The following is a 20,432-nucleotide window of genomic DNA, read 5'->3' on the forward strand; positions in this document are numbered from 1 at the left end:
CGTGACCCTACCATCCAAATGTCAGTGCAGAAATCAGACTCATCTCTTCAAGCAAAGTTTTACCACTCTTGGTCCAATTTTGGACTGGAAAAATGAATTGTAGCTTTAGTTTCCTGGTCTTAGCTGACAAGAGTGGCCCATGGTATAGTCTTCTGCTGCTGTAGCTCAGCAATGCTGTGATGAGTGGTTTGAGTTACTGTTGCTTTCCTATCAGATAGAAGCAGTTTGGCCATTTTCCTCTGACCTGGGGCGTCAACAAAGCATTTTTGCACAGAGGAAACCTGCTCACTGGATATTTTCTCTTTTTTGGACCATTCCCTTTAAACCCTAGAGATGGCTGTATGAGAAAATCCTAGTATATCAGATGAGCCCATCTGGCACCAACAACAATGGCACATTCAAAGTCTCATAAAACATGTTGCTACAACACTCTAATGCTCAGCTAGAACTTCAGCAGGTTGCCTTGACCTTGTCTACATGCCAAAATTCACTGATTGCCTATTTGTTTTGAGGCGCAGGTGTACCTAATAAAGTGGCTTGTATCAGTTATAGTGTTACATTTTTATTATATTAGGTCATCCAAAAGCTCAGGCTTAAGGTTGCTCTAAATGCTCTGTTTCAGACAGCTCCACACACCTGCTCGCCGGTCCTTTTGTTTGCAAAGGGGAGCCAATCAGAAGAAAGCTGACTTATATGGAGGGTACCCTTAAATAGAGAGGAGCTCATCATCATTATCCACTCATTTGTTGTTGATCCTATTATATCACTGACAAAAACGTTGGCTTAGTACTGATGGCATATATTCTGTTAAGGCAGGCTTACAGATCATTCCTCCATGAACAGATGGCAAGGAGGGAGCTGAAGTGGAAAATTAAAGTAATTTAATTGAGCATTTCACGTCAGTATGAATGATATTGGCATTAACTTGTCTTTTTGTCACTTTAGAGCTTCGTCTGTCACTGCTAATTTAAAGCTTAACGAAGTCTTTTGTTCAGGCGTGCAAGAGACTGAGCGAGAATGAAAGAATGTGGACTGCCAACATGCTTAGTAACTGCCAACCTTTAATAAAGTTGACTAAACAGTACACAAAGACTTACATTCATTTGTATATGACAAAAAATGATAAAAAATTATCATAATTTTTCAGAGTAGCATCACAGTTTATCTTTCATTGAAGTAGCAGGTCCCCAGTAGACTTCATGTTGCCAAGTGTTGATTTTATTAACTGCCTTGCACAGCCAGTTGTTGCTTGCAGCTAAAGATAGCACCATTGTTTAGATCATCCTTGACATATGTTGGAACATGCTTGTTGAAAGCTGTTGCCTTTATTTCTGTCACGTGTGGATTTTAGACGGCACGACTATTTCACAACTATTTTTTCCCTCTCTGCTTTGTTTCAGTAACTCACGCCCTCTGTCCTGTATGCAAAAGGACTACGTCATTTGCTGGTCTCATCAGCCCTCTGCACACTAAAAACTCAGTATCCCATTACCTCACAACACTGACATGAAGGAGTGCGTTTAGGCGGGTGGCTTGATTTGATGATTCAGCGCTGGTCTCATCCTTGTTTGCCCAGTGGAACATCAGATAATGCTGAGCTTTTGCTGATCTCTAGTGTGGCCCGACTCTCCCACATCCAGCCAATAAAGATTTGGGAGTAGCAGAGTGTTGGGTATGTAAAGAAAGTGGGTGGAAGAGATGGTCATTTAAGTACACTTCCAGCATTAAAAGTGTGTCCTGGATAGGTGTTATAAATGGAGAAATATGTCATGTTAACATAGCAGGAGATTGGTTCATATGTAGGCTGAGTGGATCTGTTCAGTGCCTACTTTTTTATGCATGCTTAAAACTCGGAGTGAGGTCATGGGTGAAGATATAAACTCTAGCATGTGTCTGTGTGGGGTCTGAGGGGATAGCTCCACAGCTGAGTGATTTTCTCACTGATTGTTATGACCCCCGCGCTGTCAACAGAGCATCTATTTCTATCTCTGAATGGATGATGTGTGGATGATGCCAACTGTGTGTGTGGACTGTTTAAATATCCCACACGGCTGGGATTTGGAAGTTTAACCAATGGTTGTGGTGAAGTGAGAGTGTTCATGTTGAGGTCCCATGCCGGGGCGTCTGTGTGTATGTGTGTTTGCATACATTAGCATTTGTGGGTATCTCACAGCAGAGGGTTGTGTGTTATCCATTAGAGTAAGTGGGGAAAAATTCTACGCAGGGTTTGGGGTTTTGAGCTGTTCCACTCTCTCCATTCTGGAATGCATTCCCAACCCACAGTATCCTGACTTTGGATGCTTTTAGACTGTATCACCTTCATAATGGGTCTTACACAGACTGCATACCTGCATTATTGCATATTAGAAAAGCTTCATCAGGACATGGCCTTCGTTTATTTCGAGCTTTAACAATCCACACTGACAAGATAACTTGACGCAACTTTTTGCATTATTCATTTAAGCATCTGAGCCAAAACATAAAGCAGAAAAGGTTTCTCCGCCCCTCCAAGATGTGAGGTTTGATTCTCAAATTTTCTCAAAGTTTTTTCAAATTCTTAATCTGTTTTTTTTTTTATGTTTTTCTAGGAGAAGGGGAAATACATGCAGTAATTTATTGAAACATCTGAAAGCATACATGGAAATAAAGTACATGAGGCAAAATTCTAACAAGCTTCCCGAGGGACAATAAAAGCTCTTCTCTGGATGTCGCCTGCCCTTTGTCGCATTCCCTATAAAGATGATCCCATACTGCTTACTCAATGTCAGGGTCTGGGAACTCAGGAGGGTAATCCATGATTGATAGTGTTCGACTGTGTGTTTTCCTATGCACGTATGCTTTTACAGCAATATGTTTGAGGATGTTTGTCATGCTCAGAAATTGAGTCATTGCCATTTAGATGCTTTCCAAATGATGCCGCATGTTGGATCGAAATCTGACAGCACTTTTCAATGAGTTTTGGCAAGATCCCCAAAAGCATTGGCTGAAATTCAGCCCCAAACCATGACAGAGCCTCCAGTGTGTATCTCTTGAGTTAGGTGCCTTTTATGCTTGAATGATTCATAGGTCATGTTAGGTGGCCTTACAAACAAATAAAATACCCAAGTCACATAGAAGGACTAGATTGAAAATGAGTGAAAAAGCAGCCAATGTCCAAAGAAAAACTTTGAAAGACATTTAGAAAGACTCAAGAATTATTTTGAGCACAAAGTAAAGTTTAACATCTTTAGGTTCTGTATTTTACAGGTGTGGGAGGCAAAAAGTGGTTGTTTTGTGAAAACTAACCTTTTAGCATGTCTTTGAGCTAATGTAGCATAAAATGTAAATTTACAGCTATTCTGATCTAGAAAGTAAATGTAAGACTTACAGCATGCATCATAAAACAGTCAAGTTGTGTAAATTTGATACCATTTATATTTAATGAACTAAAACCACTGGCATTCTCCTTTATGGATACCACAGTCTCATTGTGCAGTATTTTTGTACACACATGCATGTACACTGCTACTGAACCTAATGGAGTAATATAAGAAATTTGGATTCCTCAAACTCACATAAAAATGGAAGCAGAACCAGGAAAGGTCTTCGGTGTAGACCACCAGTCCCTTGGTAGAGTTCACATTACTGGTCCAAAAGCTGGTCTACTTTGTATAAATAAGACGAGAGTGAGTGTGTTAATCATGCTCACCGACACACGCGCTCTCAATCATGCAAGCACGGGGATATTTAGAAAAAAAAACATAAATTTTCACAGTGTGAGGTCGAAGTAGTACAAACATGGCTGTAAGACCCCAGCTTTGTATTACACTTATGCACTTATGTTGTTTTATACCATTCTTATCTGGAAAATGCAAAATCATGCTGCTTATTGAATACTGGCAGCCTCCCACACTGCTATTAAATGTGCTCTCTCTCTCTCTCTCATTCACACACACACACACACACACACACACACACACACACACACACACACACACACAGTGATACCCAAGCTCAATAAGCTGCTGTCAGCTGGATGGTGTTAGAGTGTTACGCTGTGGGTTGGAGAGAAAGAGCAAAGGGAGGGAGAGGTGGAATGCAATCTCAACACCTTCAGCTTCTGCCCTATTCACCTTGCATGTTATTTTGCAGGAATGCCATTAGCTAAGTGAAAAATGACTGTGTGTGTGTATGTGTACGGGTTGGTGGATGGCTTCATGAGTATGTGCATGCAGATGTCTGTCTACATGCCTGCCTGTGTGGGAAGCAGAGACTTGAAAGGACATAATAGAACATTAAAAGCATTTTGTGAATCTGAGTGTCCATAAACATTGAGTTTTTTGAGGCACTGCCTTTATTTGTGTATCAAGTGAAAGTGGAGCCTTAACCAGCACTTTAATGTCGTAGATTAAGTTGGCACTGGCTGTGTGCTGATGAAAACCAGACGTTTTTGCTCAGACTTCCTACACACATGCACACGTGTGCGTGCACATTGTGTCAGTCGACTGGTTCTTTTGAAGAGTCCATTTAAGAAAAATGTATTACCCAATCTGTTATGTGTTTTGCCATCTAACCGTGTTTATTATCCATTATACAACAGATTAAAGAGTCAAGCTATTTTTGAAATGATAAATATCTCATTTGAAACAAACTCTGGAAGTTTCTGACACGGGAAACGACTCCCATCTCTATGCAGTGTCTCCATGTCTATTTTACAGTTTCTTGCGCTCATTTTTGGGGTCAAATTTTAGGCGGCTGAAGCTGACCAACCATCAAGGATGCCCTTAAACAATACCTCAAACATCTAGTCTTCAGCAGTCTCCCGTCTAAACCCATAAAGGCAAAAGTATGTGCAAATTATTGGCCGAGGTCTTTGAGATTTACTATGGTTTAATATTTCATTATATCCCTTCTGGCTTATAGGGCTTTGTCCCAACTGTGTTCTGCAATGGTCAGCATATGGCTCACAAACACAGACACATACAGACATGCACACACTCTCTGGCCTGCAGAGCCCAGTGAAAACAAAGCTGGGCTCTGCCAGTGTAAACACAGCCCATTGTTAAGGGCACTCTTTCCCGCCTCGTATCTTCGCTCCCTGTGGCGATCCAGGGCTCTGAGAGGTACAGTTCTGGGACAGATCCCATGTAACAGAGTTATATTAAGAAGTTCGAGGACTCATTTGCTCCACATTTATGTGACCATGTCATTATAACGAAGGCTGGAGAGTGTGATTTATGTGCTGGGTTTCGCTCCCTTGCACTCCTCTGTCTCTCTTTTACTGATTTAGTTTAAATGCTTGGCTCCTTAAGCGTGGTTTGCGGTCGCTTATTTTGAGGGGTTTTAGCTTTTTGACACTTATTTTTAGAAAGGCAGCAGTCAATATACTATACTATACTGTACCGTTTTTTGTTAGCAAATAAAGTGTACAGAAAAACTTGGCAGACTATTGTTTTGGATGATTGATGGACTGTGTGTGCATGTGCATTGGCCAGGTAATGCATCCGATTACATAGTCTTTTGTTAGTGAGGAAAATGCATGTTTCACAGTGTGTATAAGCCACATTGTCCCCTCTTCAGCTATGACTCTGGTCCACATGTGCAGCCAATTAGGACCAATCAGAAGCCTATAATAAGGGCGTGGCATGGCACCACGGCAACATGGCAGTGGGGGAGTTGTAAAGCCCTGTGATTAGTGTGTCAGACTGATGAGAAGGAACAAGGGAACCTGCCAGGCCAAATCTCACTTCTTAATTTTGCTTTTTTTTTTTATATCCTCTCAGTTTGACCCAACCAAACCAGGTTAGTTTGGGCTTCTAAGTCTGATTTTTAAAAATCTTTTCTGTTGACAGATCACACACGAGATAACACAATTATATAAAGTTTTTTACAGATATGAAAATCTTATTTTCACTTTTCTACTCAAGCATTCAAAGTGCTTTAAATAACATTTTTCATTCATCATTCACACACAAATTTATACAAGTGCTTTCTATCTAACATTCACACATCAGGAGCAGCACTGATTTCAGTATTTTGCCCAAGAATATGTAAAAATACAAATATACATGTATGTTTATACAACTGGTGAGAAACTACATTGCTAATGGTCTTCTTTAAACTGAAACAAAGATCAGAAATCATATACTGGTTGTTACTTGATGTTGAGGAGGTTAAAGTCAGACCTGTTAGATCCAAGTCCTCCAGGAACAAGAGCTGTTGAAACTACTTTAAGTGCAGTCTTTAAACTGCTGTAAGAAAAACGTCTTTTTCATGTCTATTGCTCTCTCTGTTTAATTGTCAGAAGTTAAAATGGTATTGATTGTACAGGGTGGGCCATTTATATGGATACACCGTAATAACATGGGAATGGCTGGTGATATTAAAGTCCTGTTTGTGGCACATTAGTATATGTGAGGGGGCAAGATGGGTGGTGACCATGGTGGCCATTTAGAAGTCGGCCATCTTGGATACATTTGTTTTTTAAATAGGAAGAGGGCCATGTGACACATCAAACTTATTGGTAATGTCACAAGAAAAACAATGGAGTGCTTGGATTCAATGTAACTTTATTCTTTCATGAGTTATTTACAAGTTTCTGACCACATTTCCGTGTTAAGACTCACATTTTTTCCGTGTTGTCTCATTCTTCTTTGATGCACGGCACAAAAATCTACCAAGTCAACCTTAAGAAAATGGTTTGCATATTAATTTGGTCTTAAACACCATAAATGCATCCTGCAAAGTAGAGGCAACATACTGGTTTACTTAAGCAGCCATATCCTCCATCTTTATTTATTGCTTCTTCAAAGAGAGCTCTTTGTCTGCTTAATTATCCTGTTGTGGAAGAACAGGTTTAGTACGAAGATCATGTAACTGTGGCCACCAGCATTTCTTATCAGACAGTACTGTCCAATATCCGATAAAGGCAAAATGTCACAGTATAATTACACAAATTGTATCATGCAATCTTTTCATCATTGCCTACAACTGGAAAAATGTGCACAAGCCGAAAGCAGCATCCAGTGCAACGGGGGAGTGTGGCCTGCTCTGCTCCTTCCTGTGCTTTGATTGGCTCTTGGATCACTGCCAAAATACGTCTCTGGTAATTTGATCAGCGTGTTTATCGTCGTCCTTTAAACAAATGCTGAATTTTTACCCCAATTTTCATGTCATAATTTTACTATTAGTACTGATGATCTCCCGGGGGGAAAAAGCAGCAGATTTGTCTTTGTGGCCGTTGTTCGCAAACAGCAGTGAAAATGCAAGAATGACCAACAGCTGGACAGACAGTCATCTGTTCAGCTGTGAATGGTCAGCCAGTCTGACAGAGCGGACAAACACGGTGACCGGAGCACGGCTCGGCCTCCGAAACCACATGTGAGCCGGCAGGAATGTATAGCCCAGTAGGTTTGTGTCTGGGTGAAACTTCCTTGACTAACAGGACACTGTTAGGTTGGGGGGTTGTGATGGCGGGGGCAGCGTAACTTTTGGGAACTTGCATGCATGGTCCGGAAGAGTGTGTGAATCATGGCCACAACGCTGTCTGACACCGTCGGTGACAGCATACTCTTGAGTATGTTTACCTTTGTTTGACTCCTAATGAAATGAATCAGCAGTTGATGTGAGTCTTAATCCTTATCAACAACAGCAACAAATACGACAGACTGCACAGCTGTGTGCACTAGAGGGTAGAGAAGAAGATAGTTCTGATCAAAAACTGGTTGCTTTGAAAATATAATCCAGTATATTGCTTTACAAATACTGCATTGCCCTTTACCTCCTTTACCTACAAATACTCCAATACTGCATTGTCTAATTATGCTCTGTTCTGTCTTTCTTTTCCCTAAACACCCCTTCCTTGCTTTACTTCCTTCTCTTTGTAGTCCCAAAGAAGTTGCTCCACGAGCAGGGCCCCAGACCACCAGCCTACCACCCAGCACCCAGCGCCCATGACCCTAACATAGTGGGAGACAGCCCTCCTGAGGGGAGCTCAGTCAAAAGCCCTGACACTGTTCCAGGTGAGACAAATGACAACTATAGTGTATAAGCTCATACACTCTCACCCCCCACCCCCCCATGAAATGTAGTTAACGCTAAACAGGTTTGAGGCCTCTTGAGCATCAGACCTTGATCTAATTCAGGTCTTAAGTCAGAGCGTGGTTGTGTGCGTTTTCAAAGTAACACAAGTTCAACTGTTTCCATATGGATCCTTTCTGATTGATGGTACTCACAATATACTCCTTCCCAACAACCAATGATTGCACTGCATGTACAACAACCTAAGTCAGGCTTTCAAATTCCCAGAGAATGAATGACCAAGAACAACGGAATGAGAGAATGAAAAAGAATAGACGCCAGCAAGAAAGAAACTTAAACAAAGCTTTATTCATGAGCAATGGTGGCCTGCATCCAGCACACTAAATACTCTGCTAGGCTACTGGCACTGTGCTGATTAGGAGGATAGAAGAATGAATGAGCAGTTAAGAGAGGTAGAGGACAGAAGACGTGTGCTGTAGCGCTGACGGTTCCTGATGCATGAATTTCTCCTCCTTATTGCCACGAATGTACGCACTGCTCAAAAACTAACTCTGGAATAACCTTTTTTGTGAGATTGTGTGATAGCAGATAAAACAGGGCGAAGACGAGGTTTTCAAAAGAAATATTCAACCAAATAAAGATGTGATTCACTGTAAATTCAGGTGCCTTGTTCTTCTTACTTTAGCATTTCTCTTTAGTTAATGTTAGACTGCACAAAATGATGGGTATGTTGACATAGATTGAATCTTTTTGCTTGATCACCAAAGGTAGCCATGCAGACAGCAAAGGCTCCAGGAAGTCACTGCCCTCTGCCAAAAAATAGTCCAGGAAGTGGCATACCATAAAAACACTACTTACTGTATTTACTATATAACACAAGTGAGTACATGCATAATTGAAGAGGCAGATTTGAACTTTTAGACTAGTGCACCACTAATAAACTACTTGTATCCATTTGCTTCCCATCATAAGCTAATAAGGATATTTATATTAATCATACATGGATTAATATAAATATTAATTTTCTCATTCAATTTTGATTTCTCAGATTTTAAAAGCTTTGTGTGTTGTACTACTGCCTTGATAAATTATGCCTTTTCTATCGCTGTTATCATATATTCCTCACTCTGTACACTTATGTGCTTGTTACTATAATTCAGCAAAACTATGTGATGCTTAAGACCATGATATCATAGCTTTTAGAGGAATACCATTATATATATAAACATGGATTTCGAATGCAGTCTTGTTTATTTCCTATCCTTGCAAAATTGGTTTTATGTGTACAAGTTAAAATACAGCTTTGTAAACATCATATGGCACAAACACAAACACTGAACTTTTTATTGTCTCCATCTTTGGTTCCAGCTGCTTCTTGATGTGGCATTGCTGCTGTGCAGTTCACACAGATTACTTGACTTTTCTTTTTCCATTTATTTCATTGAAGTCAAGCTCTTTCTTTGTGCATTGCACGACATGATCTTAGGTTGAATTCACTGGGATGTCGTGTTAACACACACCTGAACACACTGGACCAATGAACTGACAACACTTTTGTTTTTATAGAGGTGCTAACACTTGCTGACTGTCAGTTAATGAAGTGCATTTGATTAGCAATATCTGGCTGGTATGTATGCTCTTATTGCCTAAGGAAGTAAGAAGGGTGTCTTTAGTTTCCCACAGGAATGCTATTCCTCTGAACACAAATGTATTGTTTCGTAGAGACAACAGTATAACAACAACGTATTTTATATTTTCATTGATAATGTGACAAAAGTTGTCTGTTTTCTGTGAGTTGAGACAGATTGCGGTTGAACGTTAGCTCATGTGTGCAACATAGCCGTAGGTCCAGGTGGAAGCATTTACCTCATCAGCGAGCACTTCCAGTATAAACTGCATTTATCAGATAAAGAGAGCCCGACACACCTTAGAGACTCTACAATTAGAGGTCATTCCTGCGTGTGACAAATCACCAGAGTATGCTTACCTTCATTGACAAAAGAAATAAAGCATGTAAAAATGACTATGCAACCACACACACAGAGAGAGAGAGCTCAGGTCACTAAACTAAATGCTTCTGTTTATTTTGACTGTCTGAGGTTTGGTTGCTTTTTTTCAGTGGAGCTAAACTTGCAGTAGTTCCACGCTACCCCATAAACAACTACATCAGGTAAACTAAAGGCAGCTGTAACATGAGTATGAATCCCCATAATTAATTCATGGTGCTCCTGTTTTCTCTCTCTTTCACACACTCTCTTTGCAGTGAGTGCACAACAAAACCCAGCTGGTAAACACTGAAAGAAGTAAAAAAAAAAAAAGAAAAATCTAGAGCAGGAAGTAGTCGTTCCCATCTATAAATAGAAACATTTTTTCTAAGATTTTGGGAAGCTTTTGAAATGTCTCCAGAGTACAAACTTTTCCATGTGGTTCTCTGTTTCTTAATGACCTGAGTCAGAATGAATTACAGAAAAGGATGTCGTGTTATCTTCTGAATCACAAAGCTCCCTGTGAATGTGTACGTGTGTGCGTGTATGTGTGTCTTATGCGTGACGCATCTTTTTAGAAAATTTATGCGATAAAATCTCCCCCAAACCACTGTGAGACTGTAGGCGACTGAGACTGATGTCATTACAATGAATCAGCAACAGCAGATTCTGGATTTACTGTAAAAGCATCACCATCATAATGTAACTGTACATGTAGCTGCTGTAAACTACTCATTGTGTACTCATGTCCTGTTAATTTACATTTTTTTCCAGAAAGGAAGAAACCCAGGGAGACCAACGCCGACGAGGAAAAGTCTTTTGAAAACGGAAAAGGAGGAGAAGAAAGAGAAGAAAGTCCATTGCGTCCCCCGGACATGAATCCCATCATCAACTCAACATCGAGTGGCAACATGGCCCTCATTAGTAACGCATTGGCAGCCTACACTTACATATCAGGTCGGGTAACATTGTTCTGAAATCTACTGTAACATCACATGTGTAGCGTAATCTCTGGCAGTTAGACTTTTAGAGATCTTAACTGCATCTGCTTAGGGAGTAGCCACACAGTGTAAAGGTTAATGCATTCACCTTGCAGCCTGGATAAATGGGAGGGGTGCACCAGGAAGGGTATCCGGCGTAAAATCTGTGCCGAATCGAAATATGCAGATCCAACCGCTGTGGCGGCCCCTCGGGAAATAAAGGGGCGGACGAAAGAAACTTGATCTCTTTGGGAAAGAGATACAGTTCCACCGCAGGGATTCTTGTTGCTCTGTTAGCAAACAATAAGGCTGGATCTCTGTGTTCAAGAGCATTATCAGCTCCTGGTTGCTTCTTGGCCCATGAGATTAGTGACCACGGGATTGCACTGCATGGATTGATGTGTGTAAAATCCCCGTTTCCCATTTCTTCTCACTAATAGGTGGGTAAATGTGGGCCAGAGGATGTAAGCAGCGATAATGTCTCTATACATTACACAGTGTGGGTCACCAGCTCTAAGCAGCTGCTAAAACAGTCACTGAAATAGTTTGCCTGTTTCCTGCTATAAACAGTTTATACATAGTGAAATGTGCAGCACAGAAGGTCAGATAAATACACAAGGCATGCAGTGAACATGAGCTCAGGTGGTTACTTAGATCACTTAGCTTTTAGCTTTCTCTAAAGGTTTCCTCAGAATGCAAAAAAGGTTGCATGTTAGGATTTCAAGAAAAATTCTCAACGTCTTAATGGTAAAAGAGAAATGAAATTGATTATATTAATGAACAATAATATAAACAGAAGTGTCTGCAGTTGAGCTGGATGCATTCAAAATGCAAATGCAAAGTACCTGCATGCAAAATGCAAGGAAGACATGAAGGATTCAAAGCTGAAAATGGCATTCATTCATTGAAAAGGGAGAGCCGTTCTCGTCTCGTACTAATGGAGCTAGAGTCACTTTGGTTTTTTCAGTGGGGAAACACAGACCCCATCAGAGCTGTGACATCTGCTGAAGATGAAAACCAGGAGTAGCAGAATCTGTAAGACATCTTAACTAAACCAAGCCACGTGAACACTTGCTGTGCAGACAATGTTCATTACACTGAGTGAAATGCATCTGACTAAACAGGTCAGGAAAAAATAAGAAACCCAGTGAGAAAGACTCAGCTTAGTGTTCGACACATTTTCCTCATAAAGTCAACTAACAATTTCCAATTTCTCTTGTACAACAGATCACCCAGAGAGGGCTGCACTATTCTTTGTCTGTGGTGTGTGTTTGGGCCTCTTCCTCACCCTCTTCGCCCTGGTAGTACAGATCTCCTGTCGCACCGACTGCCAGCCCCGCCAGCGGCCTCCCGCCAAGAAACGACCGCGTCCTCCCGACTCATCCTCCGATTCCAGCGACTCGGACTCAGACTGGGACACCACCTCAGATCTGTCGGCGCGGAGACACCGGCGCTTTGAGCGTACGCTCAACATGAACGTGTTCACGTCGGCGGAGGAGCTGGAAAGAGCGCAGAGGCTTGAGGAAAGGGAGCGAATCATCCGGGAGATCTGGATGAACGGACAGCCGGACATCCCAGGGACACGGAGCCTCAATCGGTATTACTGAGGACTGCAGAGGGATGATTGATAGGCGGCTTACTTGACTCAAACAAAAATTTAGAACACACTTGGGTTGGAGTGGAAAGGGACAAGGCCTCGATGAAGCTTTATAAGCATGAATGCAAAAGCAGCTGGACTCTTACTGATGAGAAAAGTGGAAGGTACTGCAGACTTTTAAAGAAAGTCCTCCTTCTCTGCTGATTTGCATATTCCTCTGGGTATCATAAGCTATTCCCCTTTTGAGTAAAACAATAAGCTCCCTTTCTGTATGGTAAGCTTACCTCTTGGCTGGAGGAAGCAATAGGTGAAAGGCTGCACTGCCTTGCCCATGACCTCCGCAGGCCTTTTTGAAGTGGGGATTTATGGGTTAGCTGCCTTAGACATACATAGGCCTGCAGAGACTACATGGTGACTGAAGGACCAAGGCCTCAGACAGGTCTGTTTATACAGAACCCCAGGCAGCTGGAAGAGACTGTGACACTTACAGCTTTATGCTCTGTACCCTCCAGTATTCAAGTGTGAACTTTAGCAGAGGGGTAGCATAAAGCAAGTGCACTTGACAATGTAAGATAATCTTTCCACAGTGAATAACCATGCTGCCTTTTGAGCTTTATAAAACCAAAAAATATTTTTGTGGGAATTCATCTCAGCCCTTCTGAAATATATTTTAAAATATTTAATAGTTTATTAATGTTGCGTATTTTTGTTGTCAAGTATGGTTTATTATGAGATATTTTTATACTTGGCGAAGGTTGTCTGGTCTAGCACCTCAGGGATGCAATCCTAGTGTTTCTGTGTTTGGTTGATGTTTGTTTTGGTTGTTTTTTGGCTATTAAGAAGGGGATCGGCCCATTTAAACCGCTGTGCCAGCATTTAAAGAGAAGAACTAGAAAAATCATATAAAGAGCCTCAAAGAGGTTTTAGTGATTTTTAAACCTTATTTTTGATACAGTATGTTTAACTCACAGTGCAGTGCCTTTTCCAACTGTTACATCTCTTTGTCAGAAATGAAGCTGATGAGTCTCTCTGTAACTGGTCAAATTATTTATTGATTGGAAATCATACATTCATTTCGTTGTATGCATATTCCCTTTGCTGAGGTGGACCATGTGTAAAAGCTGAATGTGTCTGTTAAACATTGCACTTCTCCCCAGATGTAAATGTGCATTACCAGTAAGTGCCAATTTCTATCAGTGACTTTGCTACAAAATATTTTTATGGTCTTGTCTCGTGACAGATGTGTGAATTTCAGGTCTTGCGCCATCTGTGTATTCATTTCAAAGATGCTAAACAGATGCCCGTGGAAACCAGCGCTGCAGAAAGTGGCGAATTATGTCGCCACTTTAATCTTATAACCAGTTGTCAGTCCAGTTCTGCTCGTGCTTCCCTGACTTCAAGCGTAGAGTTAGTTTTCATAAATCAGTTTGGTATTTTTGTGAGCGTAATTAAAGAGTAAACAGGACATATTAAGGTCATTTTCACAACACTCCCTCCACCATACATACAGTACACCCTGCACTTCTCCTGTTTTTTTGTTTGTTTTCTAACAAGGATATTTGTTGTGTTTAATTTTGAATGGGATTAAAATGTGCCAATAACTGGTGATGTGAGAGACCAAAATATGACTCCTGTGCTTGGAATAAACTGTGTTAAAAAAAAATAACATGTCTTTTTTTTTTTCCTTCTGCACTTTCTTCTGAAAAAAACACGCTGCAACTGTGTACACTGACCTATATTTTTGAATTTAAGACTATATTGTGAGTGTCAGGAGAAAGAAGACGCTTTAGCCCAATTCCAGTACTGAGAATACAGTGAGTTCATACATAATACGGATTTACACAAGGAGGTCATAGACAGCATGAAGGAGAACTTGTGAGCCAGCGGCTCACTGGATCTGTAAGATTTGTTATTGAGCGCCACCCTGTGATGAAGATAGATCTCTACAGTGTGTTTTAATGCAGCACATAAGGAGTGAAGTTATGACTGCAAATCACTTTGGCTAGCTATACAAAGTCAGCACAACTATATAGATAAATGCATTGTTTTATTGGATATAACATAAAAAAATACTTAAAATAAAAATGCAAATTAAAAAAATAGAAACTATAACAACTTAATATCATGTTATTATATTGTATTTTATGTTTGCCGTGTTTATTCCTTTGTGTTTGTGTTTGCCGCTGTGAATTTCAGTATTTCCATGGGGTTTTTACCGCGAAATTAAATCTGTTTTAGGAAATATTTGCTTTGTTTCCACTGAGACGCTCCTGTCGTTACCATGGATACTATAAACTTACCACCGTGAGAGCTCTCGTGCAATTTTACACACCAACGAAAACGGCTGTTAAATCCACAAATTACACAATTCCCACTGCTAACATCTTGTGCAGAGGAGGAAATCTTTTTAAAAAAAATAAAAAATATCAAGACTGGAAATGTCTTATACCGGGAACAGCCACGGACTACCATTTTTACCGGGATATACATTTCGAGATGTGACGGTAAGAATATGATTAAACAAAACTATAGGGTTTGCTTAGTAGTTTGAAACATTAACGATTGACAGAATTTTAAATTTTTTTTTTTTTTTGAAGGGGGGGGGGGGGGGGGGGGTATTTGTCGATTATTTTTTTAATAATGCAGGTGTCTTCTTACATTCCTCCACTTGTTAGGTTGTGTTGCTAAGGTACTAGCCAGCTCTCGAGTGACCTTTAAAACATCTCTAAATGTTCTCTAAAGAGTCTTTGATAAAGTTATTTTATTTTACCAAGCCCTAATAAAAATGAACAGCAATGCTTTGAATCATAATAACACATAATTATTATTTTTTTATAAAATTAACAAATTCACTGTTGACAGTTAACACAGAGAGAATTTATCTGTATTTATTTATTTATTCTTGCTTTACTTTAGGGATGTTATTGTTATTTTGTTTTCCTACAGGCATACTTGATCTACAGTACTGTTCAGTAGTCTTGAGCCACCCCTCGGAAATGAAAAATGGGTGCAAGAATGTATTGGAACACGTGCAAACATACATGGGAATACAGTACTGAAGGCAAAAACAGAGTTTGTACAATTCTAATCACCTTGAAAGTCAATATTTGGTCTGAGCACCTTTATTCTTCAACACAAACAGAACTCTTAGGCAACAATGCTTGTCATTTCTTTAAGTAGTCTTCGTGAATAGTTCCCCAGGCCTCTTGGACGACATTTAAAAATCTTCTTTGGATTCTAGCTGCCTTTTGTTACATTAACAGGGGTGGTAGCTCAGGAGGTAGTGCAAGTCATCTACTAATTGGACAGTTAGTGGTTTGATCCCCGGCTACAAGTATGGCCAAATATCCTTGGGTAAGATACTAACCCCAAGTAGCTCTCCAATGTGAGTGATTGGTTTATAGAAAGCACTTGGGTGGATGATGTTGGATTGTAGGGAATAGAAAAATGCCATTTAAAAAATTATCAGAACACTTAGGTCTGGACTCTGGGGAGGCCAGTCTATCACAGATTGTGCTACCTTGTGTGTTTTTCTATCCAGTTATGCCTTCACCGCATTGGAAGTGTGTTTTGGCAAAAAGAAAAAAAAGATTTCGGCAATTTTATGGATTGACATGATTGATCGAAATCGGTTCATAATTCAATTAATTTTGACACCGCTGTCTGAAATTCAGCCCCTAACCACGACAGACCTCCACTGCGATTTACTCATGGGTGCCTAATAAACTGTGTTACTGTATTATGGGAACAGATGATGTGTTTTTGTGACGGTATACTAGTAAGATAACTAGAGATATATTTTTAGATCGGTATGTTGTACAGTTTTCTGCTATGTGTAGACAACACAAGGTCATTGCTTGAAGTAGGTGTCTTTTTTAATGCTTCAGTCATTCATAGGTCAATGTCAAGTGGGTTAACAATTAAAGAATTCCTCTAAAAATGGTCAGGAACAAGGACTTGAATTAAAATCCTTGAAAAAGCAGCCAAAAGAACAATGTGAAAAGACCTTAAGAAAGCCTGGAGAATTATTGGCTACTTGGAACAAAATATACACAATGGGTGGCTCAAGACTTGCACAGACTACTGTAACATTGGACAGAACACTCCCATATTGGTATTTAAGTGTAAACTGCATCAATTAGTGATAAGTGCTTCATGTAATTACGTTTCTGTCTGTATTTACCTGAGCTAATTTATTTCTTCCTCTGTGTTTGCAGAAGTCAGCCTTCCATCGACCCCAAACTCTGAGCTATAGGAATGGCTATGCTCTGCCCCGACGTCCCACTGTGGGCATTGGCAACGACCCTCTTTTATCAGAGCAGCTCACTCAACAAGAGATTAGTGAGTTAGCCTTCGAGACACCTGACCTTACTTATTGCGCCTTTGGTAAAAGAGTACATGAAGACTTCATCCCTGCTCATGTGGCCCTTGACAAGAAGGTCTGGTAACACCTATAGTTGTAAAACTCATAAAAACATAAAGATTCCTCATCTGTTATTTATCACTACCACCTGTCTTGCAGGCGCTGCGCTACTATGGATATTTTATGGAGGCTATCTTGTATTCTCCTGAAGAGCAGTACCGTGTGCGCCCTGTGGTAATTTACTATTACCTAGAGGATGACAGCATTTGCATCATCGAGCCCACAGTAGAGAACTCTGGGATACCACAGGGAAAGCGGATCAAACGCCACCAGTTGCCCAAGAATGAACGTGGAGAGCATTACCATTGGAAAGATCTCAACCTTGGTATGGACCTGGACGTGTATGGGGTCAAATACCGCATCACCCAGTGTGATACCTTTACTAAGGTACAACCTTATGTGTTTGAATGCTGTGGAAATGAAACTATGCATTAGAAGTCTGCTGTTATAAATACACTTCCTGTGTGTTCTGATCTCTCATTCTTCATACAGGAATTCATGGAAAGTGAAGGCATGATTGTAAATGACCCTGAGCCAATGCCAGTGGATCCTTACATCATCCGTCGTGAAAACCCTCCACCGTGTCACACTACACCTTCCACATTTGATAATTTGCACAAGTTTCTCAACATGGACCGCAAGGTGAATGAAATTCAGTCCTTTACAAGCTGACTGTGTAACATTTATCACATTTAGCACTGTCACATCACAGCAACGTCCAAGGTTTGAATCCACCGATCTTGATTTGTGTTAGAGTTCTAATAAGTGCTAGAAATTAAATTCCTTCATGGGGTATCCCTGCCATAAAATAAATGGCAGATATAATAGAGGCATGCCTGTATTTGTAGTTTCATTCTTCTACACTTTTTTGGTTAGGTGTTACGCTTCTTCACTCTGTGGGATGATGCTGACTCTCTGTATGGGGAGTCCAGGCCTGTTACCATTCACTATTACCTGGTGGATGATACAGTGGAGGTCGCAGAGGTCCACCAACCGAACAGCGGCCTGGATCCCTTCCCCATCCTGATGCGGAGGCAGAGACTACCCAAAAAGATCAAATCAGGTTTGATGCAGTACTGTGTGTTGGTTAAATGTGCATTTAACCGATTTGATTTGATACAGTGCAGTAAAGCGAGTTATGTCATCAGTTATGTTTTTTTTCTTGCCTACTTTATGTATGACATAAACGACTTTATGCAATGATGACAAAAATGATGACATGTTATGTAAAAAGATTAATTACACTGGCTTCTACAAAGTACTCGGTTTTCTAGATACATCAAAAATACACAGAGACTGTGATAATATTTTGTATATTTAATTTTGACATTGTTGTACTCTTGTTTATTTGTAGAGAACTTCCCCAGCGCAGTGATGGAGGTCTCAAAGCAAGAGGTGGATGAGTATTACTCCCCAAAAGACTTCCAGGTGGGTCAAAGGATGAAACTACTGGGGCGCAACTTCCTGCTTTATGACTGTGATGGCTTCACTAAAGAATATTACCAGAAGAACCACCCGGAAATGGAGATGAAGTCCATAGAGATACCAAAGAAGGTTGATATGCCTCAAGACTGGAAGAAGGTAAATTGAACTGTATATTTAACCTATTTTTGTTTTTTATGTTGGAACAATTTTAATTTAAACTGAAGCCCATCTTGGAATGGGATTACACCAGACAAAACAATTATAAACTACATCCATCTGTGAATTTGACGTTCATTATAATGTCAGCGATACACACACATCTTATACAGTGATGACGCATCATACTGACAGAATCTGTCTGCAGATAGTCATATAAACACCCGATAAAGCTCTAAAAACTACCTTTGAGGTAGTTTCTGCTATAGTAAGTGTCTCAAGGACCTAATTTTGCCATGATTGCATACACACAGACAGATTCAGAAGGTAAAAAGCAATTCCAGCCATGCTGTCAGAGCTAGACTGTATCACTGAGGAGGCATGCTTTAAACCGCTTTAAGCCAGACCAATTCAAAGTGATAGGAAGGCAATAGTAGCTCAGTTAAGCAGATGGACTACAGCAGCAGAAGTGTATATGTTTTTGTACATTTGTGTCTATTTCCTTCTCTCTTTCTCCATGCTGTCCATCCTTACAGATAGTTCCTCCCTACAATGGTTTTGGTTCACTTGAGGATTCTCTTCAGAATTGTTTGCGTCTGATTCCCGAGCCTCCCAAAGTGAACGTGGTAAAGATGCTAGAGAACGACCATAAAGTGTTGCGCTACAGTGCCAGACTGGTGAGCAACATTTAGCAGAGCATTTGTAGCAGTTCAAAAGAACTGAATCACTGAAAGTTACCAAAAGTAGACCATTCTAATGAGATTAAAAAAGCCCAACCTTGCTCCTCATTCTGCAATGGACAGGGTTTGCTCAGAAACACTGATTAGAGACATTTTTACTCCTCAGTAAAAATTTAGTTAAAAAAGGGGTGATTATGCAAAAAGCTATTTTTTATTTTTACACCTTGGTTAAGCCCACCTATGTTGCATTCCAGGACTCCCAGAATCCTGAAGATGAAGACCGCCGTTTCATCCTGTCCTACTTCCTGTCCAATGACATGATCAGCATTTTTGAAAAGACCACACGCAACTCTGGTGTCATTGGTGGAAAATTTCTGGAAAAGTCTCGTGTTCCCAAGCCAGGCTCTACTGTAGACAAACCTGCGTACTACTCACCTGCAGACTTCGCTATCGGGGCCACTGTGGAAGGTAACAGCTGAAATCCTATGTTAATCAGGACTGGGAAAACAAACATGCCACTATCCCAACTTCTTTTAAGCGTGTTTCTGACTTAAATTGAAAATGATTATATATTCCTTTTTTATACAGTAACATTTCTCAGTTATGACATTTTAAATGTTATCTTTAGTATAATATCAAGATTATAAAATTTACCTTTGCCCGCTTTCAGTTTTTGGTCACCGCTTTGTGTTGACTGATGCCGACCACTATGTGCTCAAATACTTGGAGTCTAACTGGAGTGACATCCCTTCCAAGACGCTGGATTCTTTGCGGCAGAAGCTGGGTGTGGAAATTCTAACTACCCAGCCACCTGACCAAGATGGGAAAGACTATACCAGCCATTTAGACTAAATTATTTGTCAATGATACCTTTGTGCAGGTAGGTATCTCTTTGGAAAAAATAAATGCTAATTAGTTCATGCTCATCTTAATTGCCAACCCCCCCCCCCTCCTTTCTCATTGGCAGGTGAAGCAACAGAGCCGTTTCTTTGATGTGAAGACATTCCTTATTTCAGAGTTCTTCTTCTGCAATAAATCTACTGTAAATCAAAGCCTTTACTAAAATTTCCTTGACAATTAAACAATCAACATGACACCTTTCAAGTGATACCTTACAGTGAGACAAATGATAAATACAGCGATCTTTTGTTGTTGCTTTAAAATGAA

At 40.3% G+C, this 20,432-nt stretch overlaps 2 protein-coding genes across 4 annotated transcripts in view; both read left to right on the forward strand.

Annotated features, from left to right (window-relative positions):
- The window catches only part of eva1aa (eva-1 homolog A, regulator of programmed cell death a), a 72,816-nt gene extending 57,991 nt beyond the window's left edge, over positions 1-14,825 (forward strand). For 2 of the 3 annotated variants that reach the window (XM_004568780.3, XM_076873945.1), the window contains 3 exons: positions 7,866-8,000; positions 10,779-10,961; positions 12,212-14,825. In XM_004568780.3, the coding sequence (XP_004568837.1) occupies positions 7,866-8,000; positions 10,779-10,961; positions 12,212-12,591 (698 nt within the window). In that variant the 3' untranslated portion in view covers positions 12,592-14,825. Of the gene's footprint in view, positions 1-5,655; positions 5,782-7,865; positions 8,001-10,778; positions 10,962-12,211 lie in introns of those variants that run through there. The other variant, XM_012923969.4, reaches the window with a different exon arrangement.
- A 55-nt stretch (positions 14,826-14,880) lies between these two features.
- On the forward strand, positions 14,881-20,317 carry efhc1 (EF-hand domain (C-terminal) containing 1). The gene is made up of 10 exons (XM_004568779.3): positions 14,881-15,085; positions 16,799-17,020; positions 17,104-17,391; positions 17,497-17,646; positions 17,881-18,067; positions 18,359-18,585; positions 19,122-19,262; positions 19,520-19,733; positions 19,936-20,145; positions 20,233-20,317. Exons 1-9 carry the CDS (start codon positions 15,020-15,022, stop codon positions 20,115-20,117), a joined length of 1,677 nt encoding a protein of 558 aa, XP_004568836.3. The 5' UTR covers positions 14,881-15,019; the 3' UTR covers positions 20,118-20,145; positions 20,233-20,317.
- Positions 20,318-20,432: the final 115 nt, after the last annotated feature.

The sequence above is a fragment of the Maylandia zebra genome, linkage group LG15 (assembly GCF_041146795.1).
Source record: "Maylandia zebra isolate NMK-2024a linkage group LG15, Mzebra_GT3a, whole genome shotgun sequence".
Lineage (NCBI taxonomy): Eukaryota > Metazoa > Chordata > Actinopteri > Cichliformes > Cichlidae > Maylandia > Maylandia zebra.